Raw genomic sequence first — 18315 nt, 5'->3', positions numbered from 1 at the left:
TTCAACTTCTAGGGGAAGAAAGCTTCTCCCAGGAGGACTGTTGAGCCTTTTAAAAGAGAAAAGGGTGGAATTCTCCAGGCACCAGAGGTGGGAAAAGACTTTTCTGGCAGGGGAACCACAATTGTAAATAAATGAAGGCATCGGGCAGGCCTGTGGCTGGAGCTTAAAGTGGGTGTTTAGGATGGACGTCAGGGGAGTGTGATGATAGCTGCGAACAGAGCTGGTGGGGAGAGGAGAAAGCAAGTCACCAGAAGCCAGCTTAGGAGGGCCTCCTGTGTCACGCTAATTGGTCTGGACTTTGTCCTGTCGCCAGTGAGGCACTGCTGATGAGTTCTAAGTGGGTGAGTGACACCACCGGATTGGCATTTTATAAGATGACTCTCTGGCACGGGTGGAAGGTGGGTTTGAGGGCGGGGCTGAGAAACCGGATGCTACCGTAAAGGTGCAGGCAGGGATGTTGAGGGCGTGAGCGCAAGTGTGGAGGTGAGGGTGGAGCCGAGAGAACAGACGTGAAGGATGTTTTGTGGAGCGCACACTCAGACCGACAAACTCACGTGCATCCTTTGTAGGGACCCTGCCTGGGGGATGAACTAAGCTTGTGAGCTGGAAGAAGCACACTTCACAGACCCTGGCCGGTTGGAGGAGAAAATAAACTCTGGAGAAAGGGGGCTACTCCACACCCCCTGATAAGCACTGACTACACAGATGGCTGCGGAAATGGCCGCGGGGTGCGAGGCACGGCGACAGCACAAAAATCAACATTTAACAGTTCAGGGAAGAGGGATATCAGCCAGGGCAAGAAAAGAATCAAGCCTTGCCTTGGGGAGGTCATCGTGCTTATGGAACATTCCAGCCCTTCATCACCACTTGGCAAAATTGGAAGAATGACGGACATTTTTGCAGTTGAGAAAACTGAGGCTCAGAGAAGTTGCTGATTTGCCCAGGGTTGCCATGCTGGTATGAGAAGCACCTAGAGCTCAACCCTGGTCTCTGGAGACCAAGTTTAGCTTCTGGCCACACTGTCCTGATTTCCTTTTGTCAAATTCTGTGACTCAAGTCATCTGTTCCACGTGGTCTAACACTTGACCAGTCTTTAGTTATGTCATAAGGTAGTAATGGCTTAACATTTGAGGTCTAGGCTGTGGGGCGGAAGATGCTCTAAACACTCTAGATGCTGTTTGACCTAAAGCCGTGTGTCCGTTCAACAGCCGCCAGGCTCTTTGGGAAATAGCAGGGTCTCTGCTAATTAGGGGAGGGGGAGATCCGTGGCTTCCCCTCTCAACCTGCTACCTGGCAGCGTTACAGTAGTAGTTCTGCCACAAGTACCAAGAGGCTTAAAGTCACCCACGTGTGGGTAGGTCCCCACTCTCTGCCTTTTCAGGCACCCTGACAACCACTTTGCAGAAAAGGGTCACTTTGCAATCATAGCTGGATGGCAGGGTGTGCTGGTCTTCTGGTTGGACCAGGAGTCGGAGACAAGACTGAAAGGAGGTCTAGACCTGGAATTCTTCTCTGAAGGTGCTGGGCGGCCAGCTTCACCAGATTCTTTTCTTTTGTTTACGACAGGGCCGCGGTGCCCGCTCCATCATTTCAGTCAACCATCTATCGTGAATATCGCTCATTTTATCCACAGAACTTTAATATTTAACATCCTTTATGCTAATTAACTGAGCCTTTGGTGCAGGTTTACATAGTGATATGTGAAACCCCACCATAGACACTCTGGAGGGTGGGTCATTTAATGAATGGCTTTAGAGCACTCACTATGTTCTGGCATGAGTCCAAGCACTTTGAACTTGACACGTCATAACCCATTTAATTATTTTAAGAAGCCCATGAGATACATATTAACATTGTCCTCATGTCCCAGATGAGGAAACTGAGTCATAGAGAAAAGTTAAGGAACGTTTCCCCAGGTGGGGTGTGAGGACCTTGAAAGTGAGCCTATGGGGGTCTGTCCTCCAACCTCCATCCACAGAACTAAGCCCAGTGCTGGACACACAAGAAATATGTGTTGGTGATAGATAGGAGTCACCCATACGGCAACTGGCTTTACTGAGCTGCCTGAGGTTGGAGTGGGTGATTAAGTATGTGTTAGCTGAGAGCCATCCTGTAATGACTAATGGAACCCATTTTGCACCTATCATTCTTCTAGTGTGCTTTCCTCCAATCTCCACAGCTCAGAATTGGCCTCCGCAAGGACCTGTTTTCCTAGATGTCTGCAGATTGGCCTACTTGGTCTTTTCTCAACAGAGATAGAAGTCTCTTAGGCAACTTAGGCTGCCATAGCACCCAGCACTCAATGAAGTCTCCTAAAATGAATGAAAGAATGCATGATTCAGGAAGACAAATCACATAGGTGTGTGTGTGTGTGTTGTTGTTTCCAATTCTGTCTAACTCTTTTTATAAAAACTTGCTTCATTGACTATCATGCCAATTTGGAGAAAGATGTACAGTTTCCATAATAAATTAAAATTAAACCAAGAAATGGAATGGAAAAAGGGAGAAAGATAAATGAACACAAATCCAGTGCATGCTGTGTGCTAGGCACTTTTACATATATATTTTCATTTAACACACAAAAAATATTTAAGACAGGCTCAGAGAGGTTAAGCAACTTGCCCAAGCTCACACAGCAAGTAAACAGCTTTGCCACTGGCTCTTTCTGATTCCAACCCAGGCTCTTGCCACTGCACCACAGAGGCAGCAAGAAAATGTGCTTAGGAAAGACGTCAATGTCAGGCAGTGTCTAGAAAATGTACATTTTCTGAGAGAAATGCTCAGAGGTCTGCCTTCCCCAAAAGAGAAAAGGCTTTTGAAAATTTCACTGCACCCTCTATTCAGAATACCCACAAGTCTAGACAGAAAGGGACACCGAAATCTCAAGATCCCTGCTCTCTTTCAGGTTTTCTATTATATCGAAGGGAGGGGAAACTTTTCAACATGTAAAATGTATGTAGAATTTTATTCAAAAATGTTTAATAAATCAAAGACACACTTAGAACAAGAAGCATCACACAACCCAGGTGATAGCTCTTTGTGAGGCTGGAGAGCCAAGGGGGATCTTGTGTTTCTATAGAACTGATGGGATGGGAGAGATTGCGGGGGGGGGGGGGTGAAATACACTCTCTGCCATAGACAACCACTGAACAGAGGAAATTTAAAATGAAAGAGGGAAGATTGAAGCTGCACTGAAAGACCAAAGAAAGGAAAGAAGCACAAATTGTCAGATCAATTATTGTGTGAAGATCCTGAGGTGTTTAATTCATATTGGGCTGCGTTGTGTTTGGAGGTTACACAGTTGTTTTGCATCAGTTGTTCTTATATTTTTCCAAACTTCATAGATCACAGGAGCCAGAACTACCAATGACCGAAGACCAGGGATCACTTTGGCAAGAGGGAGACAGCTCTGAATTTGGAGTCCATGGTGAGCCCTTGCCGAAAGAGAGGCTTCTGGCATCTGATCAAACATGGCTGCCCACTGTCCCTTCATCCATCCACTTATCCAACCAACCAACCACCTGTTCATCCATTCAGCCAACAAATAAGTACTGACACTCCATGCCAGGCCCTGGGCTAGGGGATAAGTTAGGGCAGTACACGCAACAGACGAGGTCTCTGGTCTTACAGAGAATACTGCATATCTGAGAAGAACCCACAATGAGACCAGATCAAACGGGATCTCAATAAGAATTTGGGATTTCATTCTAAGTGCAAAAGGAAGATATCAAAGAGTTTTAGGCTGGGGCATGACATAATCTGATTAGGCTTTTCTACAATAATGCTATCATACGGTGGAGAATGGATTTAAGAGCAGGCAGGAGTGAAAACAGGCAGAGCAGTGAAGGAGTTATTGCAAGAGATCAGGCAGGATATCATGTGGGCCTGGACTAGGGTGGAAGGTGCTAGAAGGATTTGAGATGCATTCCGGAGGTGGAAACATGCTGATAATTTGGGTTTGGGGAAGGAGAGGAAGAGTCAAATGATGATTTCCAGGTTTCCAACTTGAAAAGCCATGTGTATACTAGTGCCATTTTCTAAGTTGGAGAGGATTGCAAGAGGCTGTTGATTCTTCCCATCCTCCAAATGGCATTTCTTGAGCATCTACTATGTGCTAGAGACTCAACACCTGCTTCTGAGAAAAAGAAGCAAATCTATGTCATAGGTTCATCCAGACTCCTGGCTCGGCCTGAGAGACAGAGACCCTTCACGGGTGATGCTGAGGGACCATGTGGAATTCAGGATCACCAGTGTGTCCGCGAGGTTCCCCATCCTGTTTCCTCAACTCCAACTTGTGCTCATCAGATCATAAGGTTTTTAAAAAACAAAAATTGGCCTGGAATTGGTCATTGGAAAAACATCTTTATTTTTCTTATAAAATTGACTTAAGTATAATGAAAATCATGCCAAACGATCAGGGTTTTCAATTTCCTCTGGCCAGCAGGGAGCTTAGCTATAAATCTGTAGCTTGGCTTGCTTAATAACTACGTAGAGTTTATGATTCCCATAATAGCATTCTGGTTTTCTCCTTGATATTGATTACCTCAGCTAAACATCTGTCACTGTCTGCGCCATGGACCTGGAGCAGTCTGGCCATGTTTGTGGCTCCAGCCATCTCTGATTAGGCCAAGTATTGACTAGGGATGTTCATTCAAAACTTGGCTAAGCCATTCAGGTTTCCTGAATTGGATATCTGAACTAAGGGATGCGGGGTAAATTCCCACTTAATAGTTGGAGTGGATGTTCTGCAGTGTGCCACCAGATCCCCTCTTCACAAGTGAAGCCCTCTTTTTCTCAGCGGCTAGGTGTTGGCTGCGAGAGGCTCTCAGCTGCGTTCCTCTCTGAGCGTTACTCTTAACCAGGGTTGCCTTGCCCAAACTCACATCTCTTTCACAGGCAGAGTCCCTAACCAGTGACAAGATGGTCCCACTACAAAGTCCCAGCCCCCTTGGCTCATGGCAGGACAACACCAAAGGCCATCCCAGCTCCAGAACATTCCGTGAAATGGGCGTCTGTTGTGACTGCCTTCCTTCCCTCCCTCCCTCATGGGTGTTGGTGCTGAGAGTACCAACTTCCCTCCCTCCCTGCTTCCCTCCCTCCCTCATGGGTGTTGGTGCTGAGAGTACTACCCAACAAACTTCCCGCCCACAAATCTCAGCATCTCTGTTTCCCAGGAAACCCAGCCTAAAACGAGTGGCTGCTGTTGCTGGAGGACACGGTTTCTGTAAACAGTGGGCACATTGCCACCCCTAAGAATAAGTGATAGTAAGGAAGACGAGAACATGGAAATTGGTCAGGCAATGGGCAATCTTTACTTTTAGACAAGTTGTTTCCTTCAATAAGTTCTTAGGTGGCTTGGGGTAAAGGGCAAAACCACCCCCCTAAGACTCTCGAGTCCGTGCAGTAGAGTAGGAAGAGCTTCAAACCTGGCTCTGTCTCAAGCTCTGTGACCTTGGGCAATTTACTTAACCTCTCTGAGCCTCTGAGTTTCTTTATCTGTTAAATGAGCCAAATCACCTTTCAGGGTAGTTACAAAGACTGTATGAGCTCAGAATTGTAAAAGCACCTGGAACACAGAAACTGCTCCATAAATGCTGGTTTCTTTTCACAAACATGGGGTGAGAGGCACCCTAGTATCTTCCAGGTCAGAGAATGGGGCGTGTGGTACAATGGATCTGAGCATACTGAACCGTGCTGGGTTGGGGGGTGGGGGTGATGTGAGGTAGTCTGGGGAAAGATTACTGCCCCACGCCAAGTTAACAAGCCATCCCCCCTTCCCCCCAAAAGAGGGTGCCCCTGGAAGTGAATGGATCAGACAGAGGTCTCTGGGAACAATGGGAAGGAGCAGTGACGTGTCCCTACATGATGTCATCTCTGATTAGGGATGGCTTGAACAATTTAGCCAAAGACCAGCCACGTGACTCTGAGTGAGGATCGTCATGGGAAGGTAACTCCATGAGGCTGGCACCTAGTCTGTCGTCTGTATTCCCAACAGCACGGTCTGGCACATAGTAGGTGCTCAATAAATCCTTGTAGAAAGAATGACGAATGATCTTTAGTCCCCCCATCACACAAAGAAGTTCTGATGATTCTGGGGTTCGGGGGGGCATAGTTTCTGGGTAAACACTCTGAGGGCAGCAACATCATCCGCCCAGGGCCTCCTCCCGTGTTCCCCAATGTGTCTCCATTGTTTTCCAGGGCCCCTCAAGTTGCGTGATGCTCTGGCTCTATCTGCAGCTCTCTCTCCTTGAGTAGTGATCCACAAACTATAGCCCTCTTTCTGCAAATACGGTTTTATTGGAACATAGCCATGGCCAGTGGCATAAGTACTGTCATCCCTCGGTGTCTGGGGAGGATTTGTTCTAGGACCCTCCACAGATACCACAATCCATGGATGCTCAAGTATCTTGTATAAAATGGTGTAGTATTTGCATAAACCCTACACCACATCTTCCTGTATACTCTAAATCATCTCTAGATTACTTATAATATCTAATACAAAGTAAATGCTATATAAATAATTGTAAATACAATATAAATGCTATGTAAATAGTTGCCAGCATGCAGCAAATTCAAGTTTTGCTTTTTGGAACTTTCTAGAACTTTTTAAAAAATATTTTTGATCCGTGGTTGGTTGAATCTGCGGATGCAGAACCGTGGATGTGGAGCGCCCAATGTATTAGCTGTGGCTGCTTTTGTGTTAAAATGGCAGCATTGAGGACTCACAACATACACTGGAGGGCCAGAAAAAAACTAAAATTTTTATTACCTGGCACTTTCAGAAGTTTGTTGATCCCTGTTCTAGAGAGGACAAGTGAGACAAGGGTCCCCCCAAGAAGGCAGTCATTCCTCTTCCTGGATTGGAGATTAGACTCACTGAACACAGGTCCTTTCATCTGTGAGGGTCTGGGGGCTCAGGAGATACCATCCCTGTTACCAAAGCCAGTGTATTTTGCAAAGTCTGCTCCACACCAGCTGCTGTACTTAGCCCCTTACCTTTATGCTCTCACATACACCTCGAGGTAACGCCGTGAAGTGGGAACCATAACATCCCTATTTTGCAGACGAGGAAACCAAGACTCAGAGAGAGTAAATGATTGGCCAACTATCCACAGTGGGGATGTGGTGGAGCCGGGGCTCACCCCACGTCAGTTTTGAGTCTGGGCTGCTGTTCTTAGGCCCTCCCCTCTGCTACCTTCCTGTACTGAAGGCCTAGCAGGAAGAGGACTGTTGTTACTGGGTTGGCCAAAAAGTTCATTCGAGTTTTTCTGTAACATGTTATAAACAGTAAACATGAAGCAGGTTGGTCCAGGCCCAACAGATGTCATGTAACCCAGTACATTAAAGCCTGGGTCTCCAGCAAAGACATTGTGAGAGAGTCTTCCCTTAGGGTAGAAGAATCAGCCTGCTAGAGAACCAGAGTCCCAAGGCCTCCTGAGGCAGGACAGAGTCTCTCTCCTGCAGCATGTAACCCTACACATGAGAAAACCCCACACGAGCTCCCCAGAGCTCAAGAGAATAGATTGACTTGATCACATCTGAAACCCCCGCAGGGGTGAGGGCTGAAGTCTCTGTGTTTGGATTTAAAAAACAGAGATCCCAGGTAGGTTTGTTCCAACTCCCCAGATAAAATCATATCACATGATAAACTAGTCTTTTGTCCTTCCAAATTAAAAGGATTAAGCATCTTTTAGAGAATTCTCTCTTTTCGGGCTACTACGTGCAGACGTTTATTCAGTTGCACATTGTCATGATAATAAAACCTTAGGGACATAAGACAATACGTGAGAGGCCTGTGGCTACTACACAAAGAGCACAATTGTTCACTTTTTGCTAGAGATAAAGGGAAGATTACATGTCAGGGAAATGAATCCGGATTCTAAAGGTGAACAACAAACTCACTGGGTCACTTCCTGTTCACACAGGAAGAAAAGCTTCTGGTTTGTTTTCTGGGAATCTCTCCACAAAGTTAGACAGTCACTAGTTCACACAAGGCTGTGGAAGCTAAAAGAGACGCCTAAGTCACATGGGTGATTCAGTGATTTGACTTGCCTGGAATTTCCATTTCCACTTTTTACAGCCTGAGCCGATGCTACAAGGGCTCCAGCTTTGAACCTGGAAAATAGCAACCTCTTCGTGCACGCTGCCTCTTTGACCCTTGCTCTATGACCGGATAACCAGCAACGGTGTCAACGCCCCACCAAGGACCCACTTAGCCACTATCCCCACCTTTGCCACCTCCTAGTCTACGGAAGCCTCCCACTCACAAGGATTTCTGTTCCATCACCTTGCTTCATTCTTTTTCAGACTTATCACTAACTAAAATTAACTTCTTTACTCTTTCATGGTCCGCCTAACTCCCCGTCGACCAGAATGCCTGTTCCTTAAGAGCAAAGTTCACCTCACCTCCTCTATCCTGGTGTTGCCAATGCCAGGCTCACAGCAGATCATCAGTGGATAATCAATCAATATTCATGTAGTGTCCATGAATAAATTGAAGGGTGTTTACAAGTGCACAAATACTTTAGCTTTCCATACCCAGTTTTCCTTTTCAAGTTGAGTTGGCTATGCTATCTAAGGCGCCCAGGTTACAAAGTATCCAACTATCACTGTAAGACAGTGGTTATTCCTTTGCTCATTCATTCACGATGTATTTATTGAACACCTGTCATGAGCCAGCCATGTGCCAGGCCTCCCTGCCAGGAATTCAATGGTGAGCGAAACAGAGTGCCCATCTCATGAGCTTTTGGTCCATCGGGGGCAGTGGGGAAACAAATATTAATGGAAGAGCTATACAGGTATGCAATTACGACCCTGATAAGTGCCATGAAGGAAAAACTCATGCAGGGCTTCTGAGGAAGTAATGTTTGGGTTGAAATCCGAAAGATGGATGAACCAGGTGGCTATCTAAATGAACTTGCTAAAGAGTGATCGGGGTTAGAGTTAGGAACAGAGTTAGGGGTGGAATAAGGATTAGGGGAAGAATAGAGGAAGGTTAGAGAGGATCTTTTCCAGAAAAGTGTGCATGTATTATAGGGATCAGATGGACGTTGACCAGGAGTGAGTTGACGGCTGCCTAAATGAGGGTGGAGACAAAAAAAAATAGAGAACAAAGGACAAATTGGGGGTAATTTAGGAAGTAAGGTGGCAGGACTTGGTTTGTCCTTCAAGGTTGTCTATCTGGTGGCTGGGGCACTGACTTTGGCCTTCTCCTGGGCTGGTACCTTTGGGGCCCTCCATGACCAGCAACCTGGCCTCCAAAGGTGGAAGCAGCCACTGAGGAGTCCAAGTACACGTGCCAAGTAGGGATGGTAAATGGGTGAACAGGAGGCCCAGGTGAGCCCCCGCCTCGGTCGGCAGCAGGGTTTCAGAACCTGGATTTAGGACTCAGGTGAGAGGATTCCTGGAGCCCTTGCATAGATTATTGTGGGCAGTGAGGTGTTTGCAGGAGCTCACAGTGATGCCTATTAAAGAGGTCAGTTGTATCCACCAGCACCCACGCTTCATAGGTAACTGTTGCTCTACATAGTGCTACCTGTAACCAGTGCAGCTATAAAAAGAACGTAGGAAACAATTGGCCCCAAATATGAGCACCATGGGTTTTTTTCCCCCCTCTTGATCAAAGAAAGACTCCAATGAAAGGGGAAAAAAAAAACTAATTAAAAAGTTAAAACCTTATGTAATGAAATTTAAAAGAAAACTTTTGAAGCCAACAAGCAACCATGGGCAATGCTTCAAAGGGCCCAGAATCAATGTTTGTCAATAGCAGTTTTGCATCCTTTAATTTATTTTTCATGAATATAAAGCGTGATGTTATTAGGAGCCCATCCATGCCTTAATTCTGTGTGAGATTTGGTGAATCCGAGCTCTATTAACATTCTGTTCAAATCAGCGATGTCCGAGGCCTGTGGCAGGAGTCTCACGCTATTAGGGCTCTCACCCAGCGGCTGGGATGCTAGTGGACCATCGGGCCTTCTGCGCTGAACCCTCAGCAGCCGCCCCCTCACCCCCAACCCCAGCAGCCAGGGGCACTTTGCTGCTTTCTCTCCAGAAAAGAAACCACCCCCATGACTCAGCCCAGCCCCAAAGTTACCATTTGTTTAATCAAGATAGTTGGTTTGCAAAACATTAAACATTAAACAGTATTTGATGCCTAGTTAATAATTTGCATCCTCTTCATTTGCTCCTGAATCCTTGGAGACTGACACTTTCCCCCCTAAAGGCATAGACAACAAAAGGAATTGTTTTTAGAGCAAAACAAGAGTTCTTAAACTACAAAGATGTTTGCCAGAATGTCTGATCTCCATGTTCTGCTGTTAATGTTTCTGGCGGGAAAGACAGCCTTCGGGGTAAGTGTTCTTTTCAAATATCTGTAGTTGAGAGAATCTGAGGTTATTAGGAGGACCAAACCAGCTGGGCCAGGAGTGCTGAGAAACTCTAGTTGTGAAAGGCTGGTGTTGCCAGGTCGAATATGTCCTGATTTCAAGGGCTCATGCAGGCCTGTCATGTTGGTTGCTGTTAAGGGGCCAGTTCCATGAAGCCATGCGATTGACTTGAGCCCCCTTGGAGCAGAGTCTCCATGAACACCTTCCAACTAAGGAGATCAGAGCAAGAAAATCTGCCAAGGCAGTGTGCTGTGATCTGGCATGGATCTCAGAGATCCCTCTGGGAAGCTGCTGAAAGCTACAAACTCTCTCTCTGTACATGCCAACACACATACCACGTTCTCCAGCTATTTCAGGTGACACTAGGGTAAGAATCCCTGTGCTTTGGCTCTAGAGGAGAATCCCGCTGGCAACACGTCTACTTAGATGGATTAGATTTGGAGAGAAGCTTTGTGGGCAGCACTTTTTCTCCCATCACCCTGTAACCATGGCTGTAGTGAATGGGGCAGAGAGGAGGGCCCCAGGGAGGTCGTGGTGAGAATGGAAGGAAAGGGACATCAGGGGCTCTCACATGGGGGACTCAAGACATTCGGGAGCAGGTGAGTTGTGGAGGTGTCGGCTCCTGCTGTGCGCCGTTGTGGTCCAAGAGTGTTAGCTGGGTCTCTGTGGACATGTGAGAGAGGGCCTTCACCAGACATCGCACCTCTTGGATGGGTTGGAGGCATGAGTGTGGGCTTGGGAGCCAGGGTTTGAATCTCAGCTTTGCCGCCTTCTAGCTGCGGAACAAGTAACAAGTAACATCCTCTCTGTGAGCCTCAGCTTCCTCTACTGCAAACCTAGTGATAATCTCCCCCAGATTTGGGGAGGGTCGAGACCGATTAAATGGGGCAATGCATGTGGCTTTCAATAAATGTGAGCTCTTTTCCCTTGAGATTTCCAAAGTGAATACGAGCTCTCTATAAAAATCAGAGAATGCGCCCCTTTGTTGGAGTGGAGGGGGTTTGAATAGAGAACAAGAAAGGGGTGAGAACTGAAATAACAGTCATAACCTATTTATCTCATTAAATACCTTTGCATCTTATTTCCCATTTCACTCCATAGAGATTTTCCTGCAGGAAGCAGATTAAATTCCAGGTTTTCTGATTAGCACGCTTTAAAAACAAGAGCTTCTCCTCCCCTTTCGGTAAACTGTACTCAGACATCTACCTTAGTTCCATATTAAGCTGCCAATGACTCACCTCTGGAAGAGTTTTCTTTTCCAGTGATGACCTGCGTGTGTGTGTGTGTGTGTGTGTGGTGTGGCTACAATGACCGGTTGTTATCAAACCCCCTACATCACTGATTGTTGTTGGATGTCTGGGGCCAAGATCCTGCAGAAATACCGCAAGTCTAGAGAAAAGCGATGGAAACTAACAGAGGTTCACAAGGGGCCCGGAGAAAGGACCAGTCAGAAAGAATTAGATCCTAAAGTTTGCAGGCAAGGAAGAGAGTGGATGCAGTCTGTTTGAAATTCACCAAAAGATAATGCTTCCCCCAAATCCCTTTTTTGCAAGCCCCAGTGACTTTTTAGGGTTAGGGATGAAAATATAAGTCAATAATGGATAAACGACAAAATACGAGAGATAGCCTTTGGGCAATGAGATTAGTCAATTCCAAAAAGGGGATTCAGGGCTTTGGAATGTTTTCTTACTCCAGATGTGTGCCAGACAGGTGGTTGGGAGGGCAGCTTGTGTCCCATAGGCCAGTACACAGACATCCAGGGGAAAGTGGCCAACTCACTCAGATGTCTAGAGAGTTTGAGGCATCAGCAGGAAGGAAGGGGCCACATAGCCCAATGGATAGGGTGGCCTCTTCTGCCCCATGTAGCTAAAAATAATAACCAACTGCTACCATTTAATGAAAAATCCTGTGTGCCAGGCTCTGTGCTTTTGATGCATTGGTCTTTGGGTCCTCCAGAAGGACCCTAAGAAATAGGTACTGTTATTGATCTCAGTTTACAGATCAGGAGCTGGGTAACATGTCCTCAAGTCACAAAGCTGGGAGGTGGCAGAGCTGAGTCCTAGACTATGGCTGGTGTCCATCTGTCTGGATAAGGTCTCTTGCCTGGGACCCTGGCTGAGGATGAGCTTTCTTTGGTCCATATAGCTTCAGGGCATGGTCCTTCCTGTAGGGATGGGAGGCTCTTAGACCAGGGGCCTCTTTGCTGGTTGGAGCGTAACAGACTCATGTGCCTCTGAAACTTTAAAGCAAAGGGTCTCTGATTGCTGCCCATTGGAAAGATGCCTGGAGACCCTCCCACGAGTTCAGATCATGCAACATAAAATATGAAGACTTCTCTGTAGGCTTGTCTCTAACTTAGGTTTTTATTCAGATATCTACGATCCAAAAAAGATGCAGTCAAATATAGTTGCCATGGATTCCAGGGAATCCTTCTTAGTGCCTTCCTGGTCTGGTCTAGATTTGTTTTTCCTTACCTGTCAGTTTTGAACACCTGTCCCCAGCATGGTCTTGTATTGTTATTCCCGTTTTATGAAGGAGAAACAAGCCCAAAGATGTTGAACTAACTTCCCAGCCAGGACAGAGACCCAGCTCTGTCCAATTCCTCGCCCATCACAGGAGGCCCGCTCAACTGTATGTGCCCCGTCCCCAGAGCTTAGACATCTCTTCTTGCTGTGGTTCTTAGGGTGATTTGCGGTGCCACTGGCCTCAGCCATGATGTAATTTGACCTCTTCTAGGGTCATAAGCCAGAGGATAAGCTTGTCAGGCCTGCCCTGCTTATCTCAGCCCATCTGCAACAGTGGGCCTTACAATTAAAATGCATGTTTGCTCCCATTTCTAAGCTTTTTAAACCCTAGAGTTTAGAGTTTGGAGTCAAGAACTCTAGAACTCCAGAATTCTCCTAGATAGAGAGTCACAAAAATGTCTGCATAGACCAGAGTTTGCAAACTGGCAGCTTGGGGTACATTCTACTCACAGCCCGAGTTTTATTTGGTGGGTAGAAGTTCAGCCTGAAGAGTATTTTCATTTCCTTTCAATTGCTTGGTGACATCTGAGAATCAGAACATTTCACATAACAATACAGGTCCCCAGCTTTTCTTGAAAATCAGGCATTCTAGTAACACAGGCTCCCATTCTTGCATGGCACCAAGGGGAGAAGGAACTACTGCTTCTGATATTAGAAGCTGAAGCCTTCCAGATCCCACAGGCCCCAGCACTCTCTCTTTTTGACACCCTCTCTGCTTGATAGGTGTACATTATCTACCTCGTTCTACCTTGGAAAGAGAGGCAAAAAGAGAAAGAAATGGAGGGAGAGCCTGCTTGTCTGGTTATTGTTTAGAAACACTGTGGATGCTGAGGTATTAGAGCCAATTTTGGATGGTCAGATAACAGGGCTCAGTGTCTGATTAATTCAAGCATCCAAATCTAGCCGGCCCCCAGGACCAAACAAGGCCTTGGATGGGATAACACGAACCACCTTTTTCAAAGCGTCGATGCTCCAGAATGTCAGAGTCTCTTTCAGGCCTAGGAGACATCACTTCCTCTTGCTGTAACCCATTCAGAGTCTTATGGAAAAGAGAGGGACTGAGTTGCACTGCAGGTTCTTATAGATTTTAAAAAAACCTGATCCTAAGCACAAGTCCAACTCATTAGCTTTGGCAGTGTACACTGGTATTTAGGGAAATCAGGTCGCAGGAAATCACATGTGTATGTAGGCACAGATATATTTATATTTTCAATTCATTAGAGTTTCCTAAATGCAAAAGCAATTCTGCTGTCACAGAGAAACAGCATGGCAGAATATTCGGCAGCCGGGATTTTAAATAAAACATGCTTTTTCTTCATAATTAATATAACAAGGTTTCCTGGCTTAGGACTTGGCAAAGATCCCAGGAAAAATGAGGGGAGGGGGTTGGTGTGACGTGCTTGTGACCTGATGAACAAATTCGAGGAAGAGTTTGTGCTGAGTGAGCTCCCCTCAATCACTTAATAATTTGAAAAAAAAAAAATTCAAACTCATTGACAACAGTGGCTAATTATCATAATCATAATCATAGCAGCAAGTATTTATTAAGTTTATCAAGTCTTTACCATATGTCAGGTATTGTGTACTTTATGTTTATTATCTCATGTAAAGCTTCCCAACAGCCCTATGAGTTAAGGACCACTGTTATCCTCATTTTACAGATAAGAAACTAAGCTTTACAGAAATTAAGTAATCTGTGCAAATGGCCCCCCTGTGAGGTTACAGAGCTGGGATTCAAACCCAGGTCTGCCTGATGCCAGTTCCATGCTCATAACCACTTTGTTAGAGGTTGCCATGCCAGGCACTACCCCGAAACGACTGGGACTTTCAATGTGGAATGGAACGTGTCCAGAGGGACAGTGGCCTCAGACTCCAGTTTCAGGCAGGAGGAAAAGCCACTTCCATCTGGAGGCTCCTTCAACAATCCCCGAAGCTTTTCTTTCCAACACCAGAATGATCAAGTCTTGCTAGATGGCTAACCCATTAGCTCAGTGCTTTCAAAACTTTAGTCATGAATGAATCCATCTTTAGAAATTTTGCCAAAGCCCAGACTAGTTTCTTAATACTTTTGTTGAATAGACTCACTTTTTGTCTACCTAGATAGATATATTTATAAAGGAAACCATCACTACTATAAATGGGAAAATCAAAGAAAATGAAACAATGCCACTGAGTTCTAACTGGCTGCGGCTGTCACGCTAAAACACAGGGCTGACTCCTGCTTTCTCCTTGTTAGGAGGGAAGACTAGCAAGAGGTAGAGGGGAGGGACTTACCAGCGCCACCCCAGTCTGTCTTTGTGATGGGATTGGAAGAGATGACAGTAAAACTGAGAAGGGAATGACTCTCTCACGCTGTGTTTTGATGTGGTGTCTCTCCCTGGCCAGGCACCACCCAGATCAGCTTGGGTACCACCAGCGGTTCATGTCCCACAACAGAGAAAGCACAGAAGTAAAGACAGCTTCAGGGGTGGAGTTGGTTCCCATCAATGGGAAGTTACTTTCCTGAGAACCCCTGGGCTTTTCCTGAGAACCGACTGGCCAAGGAGGTGAATATGGGGGCTTGTGCCCATGTGGTGGGCCTCAGACTCCACCCCCACCGGCTCTTCTGTTTTTTATTTTTTTGTACACCTGCCTTTTCAAAGGGTTCCGAAGTGCATGGTCACATCCAGAAATGAGCGTTTGTTTTTATCCAGTCTCCTTATCCTGGATGGTCTCACCACCAATCCTTCAGCCCCCTCCCCGCAAGTCCTGGGATGAGCCATTCGTACCAATATTTCTCGCTAAGTGCTTACCTGAATAGTAACCCACTGCAAATGCTGTGCTCTCCCTGAGCAGACAAATCCCCCTGAGTCAAACATCAGGGTGGGTAAGGGAATTCTTTCTTTTATCACTGGGGAAACGAGGCACAAAGAGATTCAACAATTTGCACGGGAGCAAAGATAGACTCACCCATCTCCTTGGCCAGGAGCTTCAGGCCTAAGAGAGGTAAAATCGAAGTGTGGCCAAGGGCAGAGTGAGCTGGGGGCTGATTGAAAATGCATGTTCTGGGCCCGCTCCAGGCCCATGGAAGCACAACCCTGCAAGTGGGGCCCAGGGATCTGAATTCTTATCAAAAGCTCCCCAGATAAAAATGGAAATTCCCAGGGTCTACAAACGGGACTTTCCTCCCTGCCCTGCCCCAGCCCTGCTCGCCACGTGAAGCTGCAGTCCAGCCTCCAGTTAACTGGGCAGAGGTCTGTACAGGTGGCTTTGAGCCAGGCATAGGTGATCAGCCTCACGGTGAGGCGACCCGGACTTGAATTCCTCCCTGGCCCAACCCACTCGCGTCCTTACAGGAGCCACGTCACCCTGTTGGACCTGATCTTCCTCCTTTGCACATAAAGGGTCTAGGCCAGCTCCTCTTCACAGTGCCTCCTGGCTCATCGCTGTGGTCCTGTGAACGGCTTCATGCAGGCCCTCAGGAAGGAAACCACCCGCAGGGACCACTGGCTGGTGCCTTCTCCTTTGCCTCTGGATTTCCCCGTTAGAGCCGTCCCTCCTCACCCTGAGCTTCAGATTAAAGCAAAGCCACAGGGAAGCTGCCGGTCCTGGGACAGCGTTGCACAGCTTGTGTGCTAAAGAAAGGATGAGATTCCTTGTGACTACGAAGGAGACTGAGTGCCACCACTTCATACCTGTTAGGATGCCTAGAACCTTTTAAAAATGGAAAATAACAAGTATTGGTGAGAATGTGGAAAAAGCAGAACCCTCATTTATTGCTGGTGGGAATGTAAAATGGTGTAGCCACTGTGGAAAACAGTATGGTGGTTTCTTAAAAAGTTAAACACAGTATTACCATATGACCCAGCAATTCTACTTCTGGTACTGGCCCAAAAGAATGGAAACCAGGGAATCAAACAGATATCTGTACATCAATGTTCATAGCAGTCTTATTCATATAGCCAAAAGATAGAAACAACCCAAGTTTCCACCAACAGATGAATGGATAAACAAATTGTGATATATAATGGAATATTATTTAGCCATGAAAAGGAACACATTTTTGAGATATGCTACAACATGGACAAACCTTGAAAACATTATTCATAGTGAAGTAAAGCCAGTCACAGAAGGACACACAATGTATGACTCCACTTACATGAGGTACCTAGAACAGGCAAATTCATAGAGACAAAGTGGAATAGAGCTTACTACGGGCTTGGAAGAGGAAGGAAGAGAGTCATTGTTTAATAGGTACAGACTTTATGCTGGGGATGATGAAAAAGTTTTGGCTATAGATGGTGGTAATGGTTACATAACATTGTGAATGTAATTAATGCCACTGAATGGTATACTTAAAAATGGTTAAAATGAAAAATATCATGTAGTATATATTTTACAATTAAAAAAAAATGACTGAGGCTTTGCACAGTTGTTTATCTCATGACATAGCTTTTTGCAGGAGGGGCCAGAGTGGGAGGATGTTGTGAGGCAGCAGTTGGGATGGTGCCTGGGATTCTGGCAACCCCTGTCCTCTGTCACCTCCGCCTCTTACCCTAACCTTGAGCTCTGTGTCCAGCAGTGGGGACTGGCCCTGCTGAGCTGTGCACTCCTGTCCCTGGCTTGCCTTCCAGCCCAGCAGCCTCACCCTCACCTGGCCACAGTGCAGAGTTCTCTCCTCCCCAGCTACCTTTAGGAGCAACACAAATCCTTTCCTGGTGTGCAGTGACATCTGGTCTACCACCCGGTCATGGTAGAACAACTGCAGAGAAAGAGATGGCTGGCATTTGAGTCCCAATCTCTTACTTACCAGGTGAAAGATTTTTCTGCTATTGGTTCATTCTAAGTCAAGCTTCTAGCCCCGAAGTTCTGGTCTAGCCCCACCTCTCCCCTCTACTGCTTCCCAGTCCTCTGAGCGTATTTCCTACCAGTTAATTCCTGGAACCCATCAAGGCAGACTTTTAGCCTCTGCCTTTTTGTTTTGTTTCCAAGAAGGTCTAGAATTGTGAAAGGTAGAGGAAGAACCTGAGTTGAAATAATTACTAGATTAAAGATAGGACAGAAGAGATTAGACCTCAACTCCCTCCACCCTCAAGGAGATTACACTGTAGTAAATCAATAAGATTCTGAAGCAGGATCCTTCTCTCTGCCCCTCCCTGCCTTCCCCACCAACCATCCTGAGCCTAGAAGACACCAGATCATGAGACATGCTCCCTGGTGACTGGGCTGGGGGGTGGGATATTAACATTGCTAATAATTTGCTTCTAACTGGGGAAGGTCAAAGTCCTGAGCCACGAGTCCATTGTGAAAGCCCGAATGTAGATGGACCAGCAATTGGATCTAGAGAGGTCTCTCTGAATCTCTTGCAAAGCAGCTACCTGTCCACTTGCAAGAAGCAGCTATTCCCAGCCCTCTAAGAGGAGCTG

At 46.3% G+C, this 18315-nt stretch overlaps 1 protein-coding gene across 1 annotated transcript in view; it reads left to right on the top strand.

Annotated features, from left to right (window-relative positions):
* Positions 1 to 10191: 10191 nt before the first annotated feature.
* The window catches only part of HABP2 (hyaluronan binding protein 2), a 37854-nt gene continuing 29730 nt past the window's right edge, over positions 10192 to 18315 (top strand). The window contains exon 1 of the mRNA XM_059901124.1: positions 10192 to 10349. Within this exon, the coding sequence (XP_059757107.1) occupies positions 10281 to 10349 (69 nt within the window). The 5' untranslated portion in view covers positions 10192 to 10280. The remainder of the gene's footprint in view (positions 10350 to 18315) is intronic.

Source organism: Balaenoptera ricei, chromosome 16, assembly GCF_028023285.1.
Source record: "Balaenoptera ricei isolate mBalRic1 chromosome 16, mBalRic1.hap2, whole genome shotgun sequence".
Classification (NCBI taxonomy): domain Eukaryota; kingdom Metazoa; phylum Chordata; class Mammalia; order Artiodactyla; family Balaenopteridae; genus Balaenoptera; species Balaenoptera ricei.
The sequence above is the reverse complement of the archived record's forward strand: the minus strand, read 5'-3'. Positions and strand labels throughout refer to the sequence as shown.